The following is a 14,043-nucleotide window of genomic DNA, read 5'->3' as shown; positions in this document are numbered from 1 at the left end:
AAGCTTTAAATGAATGTTTAAGTGTGCTGCTGCATTTGAACATAGCAGGGAAAATAATTTTCCCCATGCAAAGCTTGCCCAGTACCTGAGAGAGCAAAGCTGGGGGAAAGCCTTGAGTGAAATACACTCAAATATGGGACTGTATCCCAAGGAAAAGAATTAAGCTGCAAAAGTTCATGCCTGTTAAATTTGTTTTAACTGATGCTCAAGTCTCACTTTGTCTTCCTTGTCTAGTTTGCTGCATGCCCCATAAAAAAGGGAGGTATGCTGCCTGTTTGCTGTCCTATTTGACTCACTCAGGAGAAGAGATAAAGGAAACCTTTCTCTGCCAGATCGAGGAAACCACATCCTATTCTTTAAAGGAATGTAAACCCATTTATATTTCATATGTGAAAGGAACAAAAGAGGGAGAATGCTTTACTTGGAGGGCACGAGGAAAAGTTCATGCATATGTGCAGCAGTAATATATACCGGGAATGAAAAGAAACATTTTTCCTTATTAAGAATATTTTTCTTTTTTACTTGTTTACTTTATAAAGAAGTGGCCTGGCTAAGAAGATGTATAAGAATAGTGCATTACTATTATTTTCTGAAAATTAAAGCTCAGGAATTGCTTATTCCTCTGCTAGTGTAATTACATTTTATCTAGGTTGTCAGGATCACAGCAGTTTTAATAGATGCTCAAACTCTGGCAGTAATGTCCTTTGCGGACAATGCATGCGTTCCTTATTGGGAAACAGAGTGTCACGTATCCGGTATGTTTTAGATGTGTTTGTCTATAAATCTCTCTGATGGGCCTTTCAACAACTATATGAACAGAACCACTTACAGTGATCACGGTATCATTGATATCACATCTGTTCTTCTGGATTTCCAGGACTTTTCCCAAACCATGAATAATTCCTTTGTCTGTCGCAACGTTTGTATAGCTTATAGGTGCATCATTTATGAATAGCTGCAAAAGAAATGCAATCCATCAGAAAGCAGCAGAGCTGTTTGGTAGCTATGTGGTAAATAGAGCAAGTAACAGGTGAAAGAAGGAGCAATGCACAAGCCTCACTTCAGGAAAACTGATGAATGTAGTTAACTTCAAGCATGTGATCACATCCCAGTTGCTCCATTTAAGAGATTCACTGGGCTGGAGGGCATGAGATGACTTGCAGCCTGTTGAAGTTTCTTAGCAACGGGATTTGGCAGAGCGGCTTTTTCCACCGTGTGGTGTAAAGGGTTTGAAGAAGGAGCCGACAGTAAGCTAATAGCTGGGTTTGCGGTCTGTGGGGGATGAGGGGCTTCAGGGAAGACTTCCCAGCAGCTGCTCCTTCAAGGAGGACTTCCATCATTTTGCTGCTACCCCACGCCTCCTCACCAGCAACAGACCCTTGAGCAGATGTTTCTTCCAAGGCTCTGTGGTGTCAGAGGAAAAAGCAGGGCTGAAACTCCTTTGGTGCGGAGCTTTCTTTCTGTCCTCCTTTGCCTATAGCTGGAGGAAGCTCTGGGACAGAGAAGGAGAAGGACCAAGTTCCCTTCCCGTCTGTGCCACAGAATTGGGTGTGTCGCTAAATTTTGCTGTGCCTCATTTTCTGATGAGTGGTGTGAAAAGGCAATTCATGTTTGTTGCCAAGTGACTCAGGATCTTAGGGTTGAAAGTGCAGCAAATCCACAGAAAATAGAATTGATGTTTTATAATTGAAGGCAGGTTTCTAATAGCTCTTGGAAGTCAGACTAATGACTGCTTTGCGATGCAGGCTTGTATCTGCTGGCGATGCACATCCAGCACAGTAGCTTCTAAAATGCAATGCTAAATGGGAACAGTATAACTGAAATCAAATTCAATCAAAGATCCCTTCAACGGTGACTTTGAATTAAGCAGGTCCGAGAGAGATGTTGCATTTGAGTGACGTCTTCTGTGCTAACAAGTCCCAGAGGCTAATGTGAGGTGCACAGCTCTTTTTGACTTCATGTTAGTTTAAAGTTGAAGCTGGATTAGTAAAAAGCAGGAAACTCATTTATCTGAGCAAGTGCAGACAGCAGTACCTGGCCATTGTGAAGGAAGAACCCAACCTGGTAGGAGAACCCTAGCATGGTCTCCCTGTGCATGCCATTGTGCAGGTCGTTCTTCAGGAGCTTCTCCTCCAGCACAATGTGATAGCGGATTTGGCCTTCATCCTGCAAATGTGCAATTACATTCAGAGTTAAGTAACAAAGCATGGAAAGTTCTTTGGGATAGCTTTTCCCACAAAGTATAAGATAAACATAGACTGCCTGAATTTTAGGAGAAGCTTCTCCAGCTGGCAGGTTATTTCATATTTCTTACTGTGGACAGTCTACATTCCTGTCATAATAAAACTTCTATTGACCATTGGGAATGGAAGACTATTGAACTGGTGCAACCAAGGTTAGCTTGTGCCTGGTAGTGTCTCTTTCTGTGCATAGGACTGGCTGACAGAAAGTTAGTCAGATGATTATTTTTTTTTAGGACTCTGAACTTCTTGGGTTCATTTGCCATCACAAGTTGCATATTCATTAATGCTTTTACAGTCTTCCCCATACCCATTCCTTCCTCCTTTGGGAATCCCTGAATAACCTATAGGTGAACATTTACAGCAATTGGTAGGTTAGTGATTTGTTGTTTTGTTTTTAGTCTTCAAGGTCATCTTCCGTCACTAAAGGGCTAGAGCCACACCCATTAATTGGAAAGTACACTCTAGCACTAATGCATAGAAAATTCTTTTTTCCTTGATGTGGTGAAATTATTCCCTGTACATCAACATTTTGTGAGGCCTTCCCGAGGCTTCTGCATCTTGTTTGGAAGCAGAGGACTCCCAGAGCTCTCCCTGACTTGGAGGAGACAGCAGGAGGAGGATGTGTTTATGAGAGATTTGTAGATGTGAGAGAAGATGGGCATCTGGAGGGTTTAGGAGCTGCCTAGCCAACAGACATAATGCTGCTGCAGTTGTATGTCTTTGCAATAAATAGTGCTTGTGGGAAATCCTGTTGCCTGCTGTCCCCTTGTTACGGACATTCATACTGCTCCTTGCTCGTCAGCTCCTACAAAAGTGTGTGAAAGCATGAAACAACCCCAGGTTGCAGGTTTTGTGATGTTGCCTGGCTTTGCCCACAGGGTGAAGTAGTGGTCTTTACATCTCATAGGATGGACTCATTCTGCTTTGTTTTCCACAGATTTGTCAAGGAAGTATTTGCAGGCAAGAAGGTGGATATTAAGATAGAGCTAATCTTCTAAGGCATAGGCCTCCATGAATGTCCAACCCTATGTCATCCTCCTTACTTGGATGCTTTGGAGGAAAAGTTAACTCTCATGCATCTTCATTTCTGTCTTTAATCAGCAGCAGAATGAGAACAAAACCTTCCTTCCAGCGAGGCCAAGAAACGGAGTCTCTTCCCTGTGCCGAGCTCTTCCCTCTGTGGCAGAGCTCTCCCAAGGTGTTTCATGAAGAGGATAAGGCTTACACAGGCTTAACCTTACGACGGCTTTCTGGTTTTCTTTGTCAGATCACCACACCAGGCAAGGTTGGGAGGATGGAAGAAAGACAGGAGAAACATTGGTACGTAGTGAAAATGAAAAGGATTTCTGTGTGTGTGTAAGCTGAATCCAATGGGATTGATGTCTTATGTATCTCTCAAAGTTTGTTATAAATGCGTCTTATGGTGATGTGTCATGAAACAACTAAAATAGCGTTCAAACATCATTTGAGCAGACATAGCTTGATCACGCATGAATTCTTCTGGTGAAGCAGTAAGCGGGACTTTTGCCCTGTGTCTGCCGGTTGGTGGTAAATGTTTTGGGATGAGTCATTTGAACCCTGTGCTCCTCAGCTTCCTGGCTGTAAATGGAGACCACGGAAGTAGGGAGAGAGCGTGGCAGGGCAAATATTTATGGAAGAGGCAGGGAAGTATTAATGTCATTGAGCAAGTCAGAGGCGAAGCTTCCTCTGCAAGGTGTGGCTCTCGATATGCGCATTTGATAAAGTTGTTTCAAACCAGAGTAAACATGAAGAAAGGTGCTGGGATAATGGAGGAAACTGATAGCTTATCTTGGGAGGAGAGCGACAGGATTGAGAAGGCTGTTTGGCCTTGTAAATGCATCAGGGCACAAATGCCAGAGAGAGAAAGTTTTTTCAGCTAAAACATATTCCTGGCGTAAGGTTAAAGGGATATAAACTGACCAGAGGTGTTGCTGTCAAAATAATATAAACTAGCTCTGGGCATGAGGACTGAGGTCAGCAGGACAGGTGGGAATGGACACGTCCGTGCTGGTGGGAGGAGCTGGTGGCCAAGTCAGGCATGAACCTGGCATGGGGCTCCTGGGGGTGGGCAGCAGCAACGGGCTTTGCCCAAGGAAATTTTTCTAGCCAAGAAAACTTTGGAAATGTTTCTGAGCCCTGGGACAGGCCAATGGTGCTTGAAAACTGGGATTAGAAAAGGCCTGCAGAAATAGGCTGGGGAATAACATTCCTGTAGGAGCGACAGGGCAAGCATCTGGATAGTTTTAAGAAAGAGTCAGAATATTTTGTGGCATTATTAATGATGGGGTTGCCAGTGATGACAGGGGCCTGGACTTGTTCACCTAGGGAACTCATTTCACTGTTATTCCTGGTCATTCCAGGAATAAAAAAAAAAAAAAAAAAAAAAGTCTACTGATGAAATGTCTTGGATACTATCGGCATGGTTTTAACCTAGAGAAGGACAAAGCCCAGACCAAATAGCTAGGTTCTTCCAGGAAATTACAGGTGGATCCATCCCTCCTCACCTCCTCTGGTGTTAAAAAGAAAACCAAACTTGCTGGATTTCTGGAAAACGAACCCCTCTTCCTATTCCTGTGTCCTTTCAGTCCATCCACTTAAAACTGAGATGAGATACTGAGTTGTTAAGACAGGTCTTGTGAGTAATACGTACCAGAGTAGCAGACTTTTTATCCCTTAGGTAATTTTCTATGGCATCATTATTTGGGGCAAAGATGGTGTATGTGTTTGCAGCTTCTATTTCATTTGCCAGGCTGTATTGCTGTTGTGAAACACATAAAAACAAATCAGAATGACCGCTGATAGTCTGATACCAGTCCAAATGCAAACAAAGCAAAGAACTGCTTCTATTTTTAAGAGGATGTGAAAGCTTACAATAATGTAGCCCCTGAAAATGGAGTAATCGGGCATTTGCTCCAGGCGGGCCAGGAGCCTCGGCATGACGGTGCTGCGGAGGGGGGTCAGAACCTGAAAAGGCAGCAGGTATCCCATGTCAGTGCACGTGGACATGCTGTGGTTGCAGCTGCAAGGATCAGATGCAGGACAAAATGCTGTTCTGCGCAAATACTTTTTTCCGAGAGCTGTTAATTATTTTCCACCTCTCACGGTGCAGAGGAACAAATCCTTCCTATGTGGCTGTATACCTTATCAATAACGTGTATGATCCCATTTGTGGATGCGATGTCGCCAGCCACGATGTGAGCACCCTCAAGGGTGAGGTTCTGAAAAAGGGAGAGGAGAAGAGAGAGGGTTTGCTTTCGCATTGTGGTGGTGACGTTTCCCCAGTGGTTCATGCTTTGGATTTCCACACCTTCTCAAATACTTGCCTGGGGCTCCGCCATGGCTCTGCTTGTGCACGACTGGCAAAGTCATGGGGTTTCTTACACTGGGGTAGTTACTTGGGGTAGGTGCGCTTACCTGCAGCCCACGGCAGGATGAGCTCCTGTGCCCATTCATGTGCTCCTGAGACTGTGCAGCTTTGAAGGACCCCATTCATGAGGCTTTTTTTTTTTTTTTTTTCCGCTTGGGTCACGGAAGCAGGAGGAACTTTTCCCTCCCTTTATGGGGATGAAGTGCTTAAATGTGCCATATGTATTTCCAGAAAACCCTCCTCAGAACATGGAGTGCTAAATAAAAAGGCTGAGGGGGATGGGCTGTCAGCTGTAGTTCTTTACCATTAGAAATACCTTTGGGTGGTTTGGGACTATCAAGTTACACATGCAGACATGTGCACGGTATCAAAGCTTCCTCCCACCTTCCCAGTTCCCTCAAATAAGTTATTGGGTTTCCTTGATGGTCTTTGTCTTAAATTAGTTCACACAGGCTGCTCCAGGCAGGGACTGCTCTTCCGCTTGGCTGCAAGACAGTCCAGTGTTTGCAGCAGCTACTGAGACATTAGGAATAAATAATGCCACGGACAAAATTTCAGCTAGGTAAAGCAGTGGAGAAAATAAAATTAATGTTTCTCCCAGAGGGCCCAATATAATTGATCTATTCCTTTAATTTTATGACATGGTCTTTTTAAAAATGCGGGTACGTAATGTCTGTGTGGTTTTGTAATACAAGAAAGTTGGTGGCAGTGATGGTCAGGGTTTGGTGCATGATACCACAGTGGTTTGCAGGTCATCTCACCCCATTTTCTTTAGACAAGTGTAGGAAGTTGCTCTGTAGAGATGTTGGCAGCATGTCAGAGGACGATAAATTCTGGAAATCAGCAAAGCTGTAAGCTCCTGTCAATACATGATACCTAAAAGAAATTAACTGGATTTGAAGGTTTTGTCTTTTCTCTTTTTCTTTTTTTTTTTTTTCAGATAAATATGCTTAGTGTGTTTAAAACTATGGTTTAAAGCAGGAATTGTTTGTACAATGCCTAGTTCAGCTTTGTTCTGATCTTAGGTTGGCCTTTAAACATTTCTGACATAATACAGATAACATCTTTATTTTCAGTGGAGTTGCTACAGAGATTTATACCACTGTAACTAGAAGGGGAATCCTGTGTCCCTCCCTTAGAAATGTAAGAGCTGTCTTGCTTTAGAGGCTTCAAACCAAAGTCTTGTTTGGAATGGAAAGCAATTCACTAAATCCCACCCGCCCCAAATCCAAAACTTTTAACGTACTTCAGTAGAGTTGGGATGTTACTCTTTGACATCCAAAAGGCTTTCTCATCTTCATCCATGTTTTCAATTGCTTGAAGAGAAGGCACGAGGACAGTCAGGTTCGAGGTGGTGGACAACACCGAGTTTATCTCGGCCTCCTGCGTGAAAGTAAAGAGCATAAAATAATTTGTCCTGAGTCTATAAATAGCAGCTGGTGACTTTTCAGCAAGGTGGAGTATGTGACGTGCTTCGTGACCAGCCTGGAGAGGAAAAACTATTATACTGAGCAATGACTTGAACAAACGTACTTAGAGCTGTACCAAAATGGTAAATGAGTGTCTATTTTTTTTACAGAATAGATCGCCAGCATTTAAAGGGCAGAAGCAATGTTTAGGTCAGAATTGTTTCTTATTATGAAACGCATAAGCTGCCTCCCACAAAAGTTACTCTGTCTCACGGATTCTATTTTATGCACTTGAATGTTTAAAAAAAAAAACAAAACAAAAAACCAACAAACAAACATGGTGATAAATATTGCTGATTACTGATAACTTTAACCTGCTTTTACAGAGCACTCCATGCTATTTAATAGATAGAAGGGTTATGAACTGTGAAATAAGAAACCCACATGACCCAATGTTCCCGTTTGGAATAAGGCTATTTAACATGGCTGGGATTTTTCAAGATGTCCAAGGGATATCTGTACCCACTGGCACTGCAGTGGGGCTTGCTGCTGACAGCTCTAACTTTAGATGGGGGATGTGGACTCTGTAGTATGCACGGACTGATTCATCTTCCATATATTTGTACCTGCCTTAAGGATGGAGAGACCCTCCACTGAAGAGGATCTTTCCAGTTGTGTGGGTTTTTTTGTGGGGTAGAAAAAGGAGAGCTGAAGATTTGAATGCGATCTTGCTGAAGATGTGGTTCTCCAAACTATTCACAGGCTTCACAACCTGCCATTTTTGATACTGCAAAACTTGAGGGAGCAATATGAGCTTGGGTTCTACCTTTTTGCAGCTGGCATGCTGCCTGGAAGCTGGCTTGTTTTGGATAGCCCTTCAATACCCATACTGGGTTTTAAGTTAAGAAGGGAATTGGCTTCCTTAAATAGCTGGGAATTTTGTCTCTCTTAAGATCATCTTTCTTTCTAGCCATCATCACCGTCACCTTCCAAATATTTAAATATGGAAATAGCAACAGACTTCCCCTTCTCATCCTTCCTGGCCAGAAGAATAATATTTGGTTATGAAAAGTGATAAACATCACATTCCTGCTCAAGTATGAAGTTAGAAACTCCACAGATGGATATACCTCCCTATTTTGCTCATGTTTGTAGCTACCGTTATTTAATTTAAGGGATATAATTTCTCTGAAGTGTAGCAGAAATTTCCACATCCCTATTTCAATGGATTGTATAGAATCTGCTCCCTCATTCCACAGCCTCCCCACCCCCCTTCATTATCTGAAGAGCACATTAGCAGTTGAACAGCCTTTCCTATTGTGTTCATTTCTTTAACTTCATTAGTTTCTCTTTATAGTGTCCAGTGCTGCAGCCTAAGCCCAGGGCCAGGCAGATAACAGGTTTAAATTTCTCACGCTGGCCTCTCTTTTAAGCAGCCCCCCGAGGTTTCTGTTGCAATTGTGTGATTTAGTGATCCCTGAGCCATCTTAACTTTGAAAAGCATGAAAGCAACTAATACGCTGTGACTTCTGCTTCTGATGATATTCATTAATAAATCCCTGTTCCCTTCTGTTTGGTATGTATTTGCTACGCTTTTCTTACATTTAGTTTTTAAGCTCTTTGTGGGAGAAACTGGTTTTTATCTTTATCCATACAGTGCCAACCACAGTGGGGTAGGACCTTTAATTTTACTGCTGCCCTAGTAATAGATGTTAGCATGTGAAAACAAAAAGTAGATAGTGACAATCAATCTAGAACCTTATTTTTTTATCATTTAAATTGGTGTTTCTTCCCTAATCTGAAGACAAACAAGCTAATCTCTTCCTTCATTTCCTGTACCTCAGTCAAGCCCACACAGACTGATTTATTTTAATATATATATTTTTTTTCCTCCTTGCTCGCTGTGGCAGGAGCACACTGACCAGCCATATGGTTGTGTTTTCCTGGCCTGGGGCTCTGTGAATGAAGAAGGCATTGCCTTCCTTCTCCACTTATTTGCATGAGGGAAGTTGGAAGGAGCCAATTAGGTGCATATTCAGGCTCTGCTTGTACCCTGCTCTTGGTCCCCTGGACTGCGGTGTCCTTATGTACCGAGAGAGTCATGGCTTATGTAGACCCCTGCCTCAGAGAATGGGCTTGTAACTTGATTTTCTGCTTGTGGAGCTTCCTCACTTGCCTGAAATTGGGATCAGAAGAAATAGGGAATCAGATAACCAGCCTCGCTGTGACTGGTGGGAGAGGCGCTCTGATGCCTCTCCGGAGCTTGGGTCTCCACTGTATGACGGAAATACACTGTGAGGTTCCAGTTTCCAAAAGGCTCATGTATTTCTGCAAACTTGAAATAACTAAAAAAAAAAAATCGACTGTGAAGTGTACTTACATTAACCCACTGGTTAAATGCAGCTGCTTCTGACAGAGTAGATAATTCCTTGATTAGAAAGAGAGAGAGCAATGAGTATGCATGCTATAATTAGCTGTACCAAAGTACTCTTGCTGTAGCCTGTGGTGTAACCCACTGTGTCTGGTCTGGCTGATGTGACGTGGAGGAGGAGGCTTTCAGTATGTGCGAAAAGGGAGGACGTTTGTTTTTTTCCAGTACTGATACTTTCTGGTAGTGGGAGTGGTGAGTTACCAACCCTTTTGAAAATCAGGCCATCTATTGCTTAGGTGTATGAGGTGTACCAGACCTTGGTATGTAATGTGTACTGACCTCAGGCTAAGCATTAATTTTCTGGCAACATAAACCTAAATCTTTTCTTAACTCCATGCAACATTAATTGAAAGAAGATATGCTGTTTTGGTTGGTATTTGTACACCACCTTACTTATCATCCTGCACGTGGAGAGCCTTTATTCTGCCACAGTGCTTCGAACAGAGATAGATGATGGCATGAGCAAGAACAGCAGGTTGTGCTAAGAGCCATGTAAGATCATTGCCAGCGGCTCGGACAGATGACACTTTCATTTTTCCTGTGCTGTTAAGTGCATATTCATTTCACCAATTTACTTGTTTTGGTTTTGTTTGCCTGCTGGTCAGTATGGTTTGTTTTAACATGATGAATTGGCCGTTTCCATTGAGATAGACCTCAAGGCAGAATTTCAGAAGAGCTGGGTGCTCGCGGCTCCCAGCTGGGAGGGGAGTGCTTAGCACTTCTGCACTTTAGGCCTCTGGGGCTGGCATTTTTCAACTTGTCTTAAAGAAATATTCTTGTATCCCTTAGGCCCCTTTCCAAGTTATGTTTTTAAACACAGCAGATCATTTCTGTATCAGGCAAGAGTCTCCAGCAGGAACACTTTCTGTAGATAGTACTGGTGGGCATCATATTTTTCCAACTGTTTATAATGGCTTTGTTATCTCTCTAGTTAAGATCCAGTGTGACAATTGTGCTGTAGATCCTGTGCTCAGAGAAGATGACCATTTTACTTACATCTGCAGCATTTCCATAGCATATTCTACCATCTCCTTCATAGCCCTTTGGGCATACACACTCCCAGCCACGAAAAGACTCAAACTGACAAGTTGCCTTTGAACCAGAAAGAGAAAAAAATTTGTTAAATACTCAGGAAGCCACTCAAGAGCAAGGACAGCCTGTAAACCCTCCTACTGATACACGTTCGTACACAACTTAACAAAGGACCATCTTCCATGGACCTCCTCACCCTCCTATAGGACAAACTCCACCAGCTGAGGGCACTGACTCCCTCACCTTCCCGCCATGCGTTAAGTCTACAAGGAGTCTAAACCCTTGCTCTACCCTTTTGTGTTTCCTCTCTTCACCCGACTACGACAGACCCGTACTCTGCTCCCCTGTGCTCTTTGCTTTGTCTTTGTCCCCGTGTCCTGCCTAAAGCTGGAGAGGGCACTACAGAGCACAGCAGAGCCTGCAGGTCTGCTGAACTTGGGCAGCTGCTGGTAAAGCTGGTAGATGCCCGCGTAGAGATGCGTGACTTGGGTAAACATCTCAGACTACTGCATCCACATTGCAATTGCTGGTGGAGAAGCAGGACTTATTTACTCCGGGCTTGAGGTAGCCCTACTGTACAGGCAGAAGTGGGAGCAGCCCTTGCAGTCTGTCCCCTCAGCTTTGTTCCAACTCAAACAGAAATTGCAGGCTTGAAATGGCAAGGAAATTCTACGTTGTGCGCAGGAGGCGAGGTGTGATACGTATCTGAACACTTTGTTCAGGGAATGATTAATTACTCACCAGATGATGGCATTTTCCATTTTGTTCCAGGCATGAGTTTATGGGCGTGCATTCAATTCCATTCCCCTGAAATCCATCCTTACACTTGCAGTCATTCTGTTGTTTCAATAAAACACAGCAATTCATTAAAATGTTAAAAATAGTATGCATATTCTAGATGTGGTGGATTAGTCTCTCTGTGTTTCTGCGTAGCTCCATTGACTTCAGTGGAATGGCACTGATTAATATCTCTCTGGAGATATTTATACCTGATATCTGCTAACGTACTTACTAAAAAGTATGTGCTGCCAGAACACCACCAGGTAGGAGGGAGGGAGCACCGGGATAGGAACTGAAGGAAACTGCTTTGGGTAGAGTCCATGTGGAAATAGCCTTGCGGCTGGGGGGAAGAGGAGAATTTGGGGAAGAAAACAGGATAGGAAGCACCAGCAGAGCAAAATGGATGAGGACAAGTGCCACAGGTGGCAATGAATGTGAGAGGACGTACCTGACCTGGCCCAATGTATATGCAGGTGGCATTTTCATGGCACCCTGCCACGGTGGGCAGCAGGCAGTTGTTGATGGCCGAGCAGTCCCTTCCATCGCCTGTCCATCCTGCCTGGCAAGCGCATGTGTGCTCTCCTGGGCCTGTCTGGATGCACTCGGCCTGGGGGGGATGCAGAGACATCCATTCAGGACAGTTAGGTAGCATCTGGCTTTAGGTATAAGGCTTGTCTAAGGAATAGTGACGCCGCTATCGGGGAAAGAGCTTGAAACTGCAGTGCAAATTGTGACTCTTCCTTCTGCAAAAGTTTCTGGCCAAACCTTCCTTGCTGCCCACTTTTCTATGTTGTCAGGCTCTGTGAGATAAACACGTACTTACGTTGATATTGCAGCCACCTGGGTTTAAAGCCGCACAAGGGTCAACTTTGCTGCAGCTCATGCCATCTCCCTCGTAGCCAGGTTTGCAAACACAGCTGTAGAGACAAGAGGAGGAGGGAGGCATTAAATGTGATAGAACAGCTGCAGAGTGAAACGATTGTTTTCCACTGTAACCTGCTATTTATAGGCAACTTAAAATTGGTAACCTTGGATGCATGATGCAAAATAGCTTAAGTGATACATTATGGGTTTTTTTCCCCAAAATATTGACGGGGTTAATTAAGTCAAATCAGGGATCCGTTCTCTATGTATGAGATGGGGAGTGAAATTAATTCTGCGCTGATGTGATCTTTGCAGAGATAATAGCTCTAAATTAATTATGTGCTGGGGTTGCTCTTTCTTTCAGTGACACAGAAGATTGCTCCCTCCCTGAAATGCATGCAAGACAACAAGTGCCCTGTTCCCCTGGGTTGTCCCCCCGAAGATTAAGCCAAATCGGAGGGAATTTCTTAAGCGCTCCAGCTATGCAGCATCCCACATTCTGCTTTCTGTGGTGACTCATTATGAACAGACTGCGGCAAAAGGGAAACTTGCTGCCTGTGAAGGTGAACGTGAGGCAAGGGTAAGGCAGCTGTAGCAGTAACAGAGTTCTGTGACGGGTCCTGTCAGGACTGGAGAGCTTGTGCTGAAGTCCCCTGTGTCGTGGTGTGCAAACCTTACCTGAGCTGATGGGAGTGAACTATCTGTCCCCAAACTGTTTGAGAGTTTCATTGTTTTTCAGCAAAGTTCAAGCTCCTGAATCACAGAATCGTAGGGTTGGAAGGGACCTCTGGAGATCACCTCCAACTCCCTGCCAGAGCAGGGTCACCTAGAGCAGGCTGCACGGGAACACGTCCAGGCGGGTGGGATTCACTATGGTATGTATTTGCTATACTTTTCTTATATTTAGGTTTTAAGCCATTCACTATTCATTATGGGATGGTTATTTTAAGCCATTCGCCATTCACTATGGGATGGTTAAGAGGCTCCTAAGAGCCTTTGTAGGTGTTGGTAGGAAGGCAGCCTTCTGAGTAAGGGTCGGATGTGTATGCGTCCATCTTATCAATGTTAAATATAAGGTACAGGATAGGGCATTGAGAACGCTTAATTACTATCTTGCAACTTGAGGTCGATGCGGTACAGATTTATGCTTATTTGCTGCATAGCAGTGCTTCAGTGGTTGATTTTTGTGTACTGCTACAAGGTGCTTTTTTGATCAGGCAAATGGGAAAGAGCTGCATCAAAGTTAATATTAATTAGATACAAGTTACTGACTTACCTCACTGCACCATCGCTAAGCTGACAGTCTGCATGCGCGTGGCAGAGCTGTAGGGAGGGCTCGCAGGGAACAACGTGCTTATCACAGAGTTTCCCCGCGTATCCACTTCTGCAGGAGCCAGGAAGACAGATCCCATCGCTGTCTATTCGGTTATCGCACTTCCCATAAATGCAGAGGCACTCTGCCAGAGATAAATTACAATGTGCAATTCCATAGTGGTAAAAGGCATCTATCCTTACATAGCATTTCTTATGATTCATGTCCTCCTTTCATTCTGGAATCTAAACTTTTGTGTTTTTGAAGTCTCACTTCGTTGGGGGACTTACTGTTTATCTATCATATCCGTGTCTTTTCAGGTGTGCCTTTATAGTGCACTTATCTACCAATGAATTTCAAAGTACTTCAGAGAATTAGGAGGAAAATACTGTGCCCTAGGCTATTAAGGCTAAAGTTATTTCATTGCACCACTTTTGGTGTACTTTCAGTGATAGGGGAAGCCTTTTAATAGTGAGTCCACAGTCCTACAAATTACACAGTGCTGGGCTAGTACACAGAGCAGCAGCACAGACCTACCAGCACTCTGCTGGGGCTGGCCTGATCAGTCCTGCTGGGGGGCACAG

At 43.8% G+C, this 14,043-nt stretch overlaps 1 protein-coding gene across 1 annotated transcript in view; it reads right to left on the bottom strand.

The window, feature by feature from the left end:
* STAB2 (stabilin 2) overlaps nt 1-14,043 on the bottom strand; it is an 88,939-nt gene that overhangs the window by 37,805 nt on the left and 37,091 nt on the right. Inside the window, exons 23-35 of the mRNA XM_063320777.1 lie at nt 13,424-13,604; nt 12,107-12,200; nt 11,732-11,890; nt 11,245-11,340; nt 10,468-10,563; nt 9,421-9,468; nt 6,878-7,014; nt 6,393-6,507; nt 5,405-5,482; nt 5,136-5,228; nt 4,915-5,022; nt 2,035-2,166; nt 830-955 (exon numbers count right to left, since the gene is read on the bottom strand). Of these exons, the coding sequence (XP_063176847.1) occupies nt 830-955; nt 2,035-2,166; nt 4,915-5,022; nt 5,136-5,228; nt 5,405-5,482; nt 6,393-6,507; nt 6,878-7,014; nt 9,421-9,468; nt 10,468-10,563; nt 11,245-11,340; nt 11,732-11,890; nt 12,107-12,200; nt 13,424-13,604 (1,463 nt within the window). The remainder of the gene's footprint in view (nt 1-829; nt 956-2,034; nt 2,167-4,914; nt 5,023-5,135; nt 5,229-5,404; nt 5,483-6,392; nt 6,508-6,877; nt 7,015-9,420; nt 9,469-10,467; nt 10,564-11,244; nt 11,341-11,731; nt 11,891-12,106; nt 12,201-13,423; nt 13,605-14,043) is intronic.

This window comes from Chroicocephalus ridibundus, chromosome 1 (assembly GCF_963924245.1).
Source record: "Chroicocephalus ridibundus chromosome 1, bChrRid1.1, whole genome shotgun sequence".
Lineage (NCBI taxonomy): Eukaryota > Metazoa > Chordata > Aves > Charadriiformes > Laridae > Chroicocephalus > Chroicocephalus ridibundus.
The sequence above is the reverse complement of the archived record's forward strand: the minus strand, read 5'-3'. Positions and strand labels throughout refer to the sequence as shown.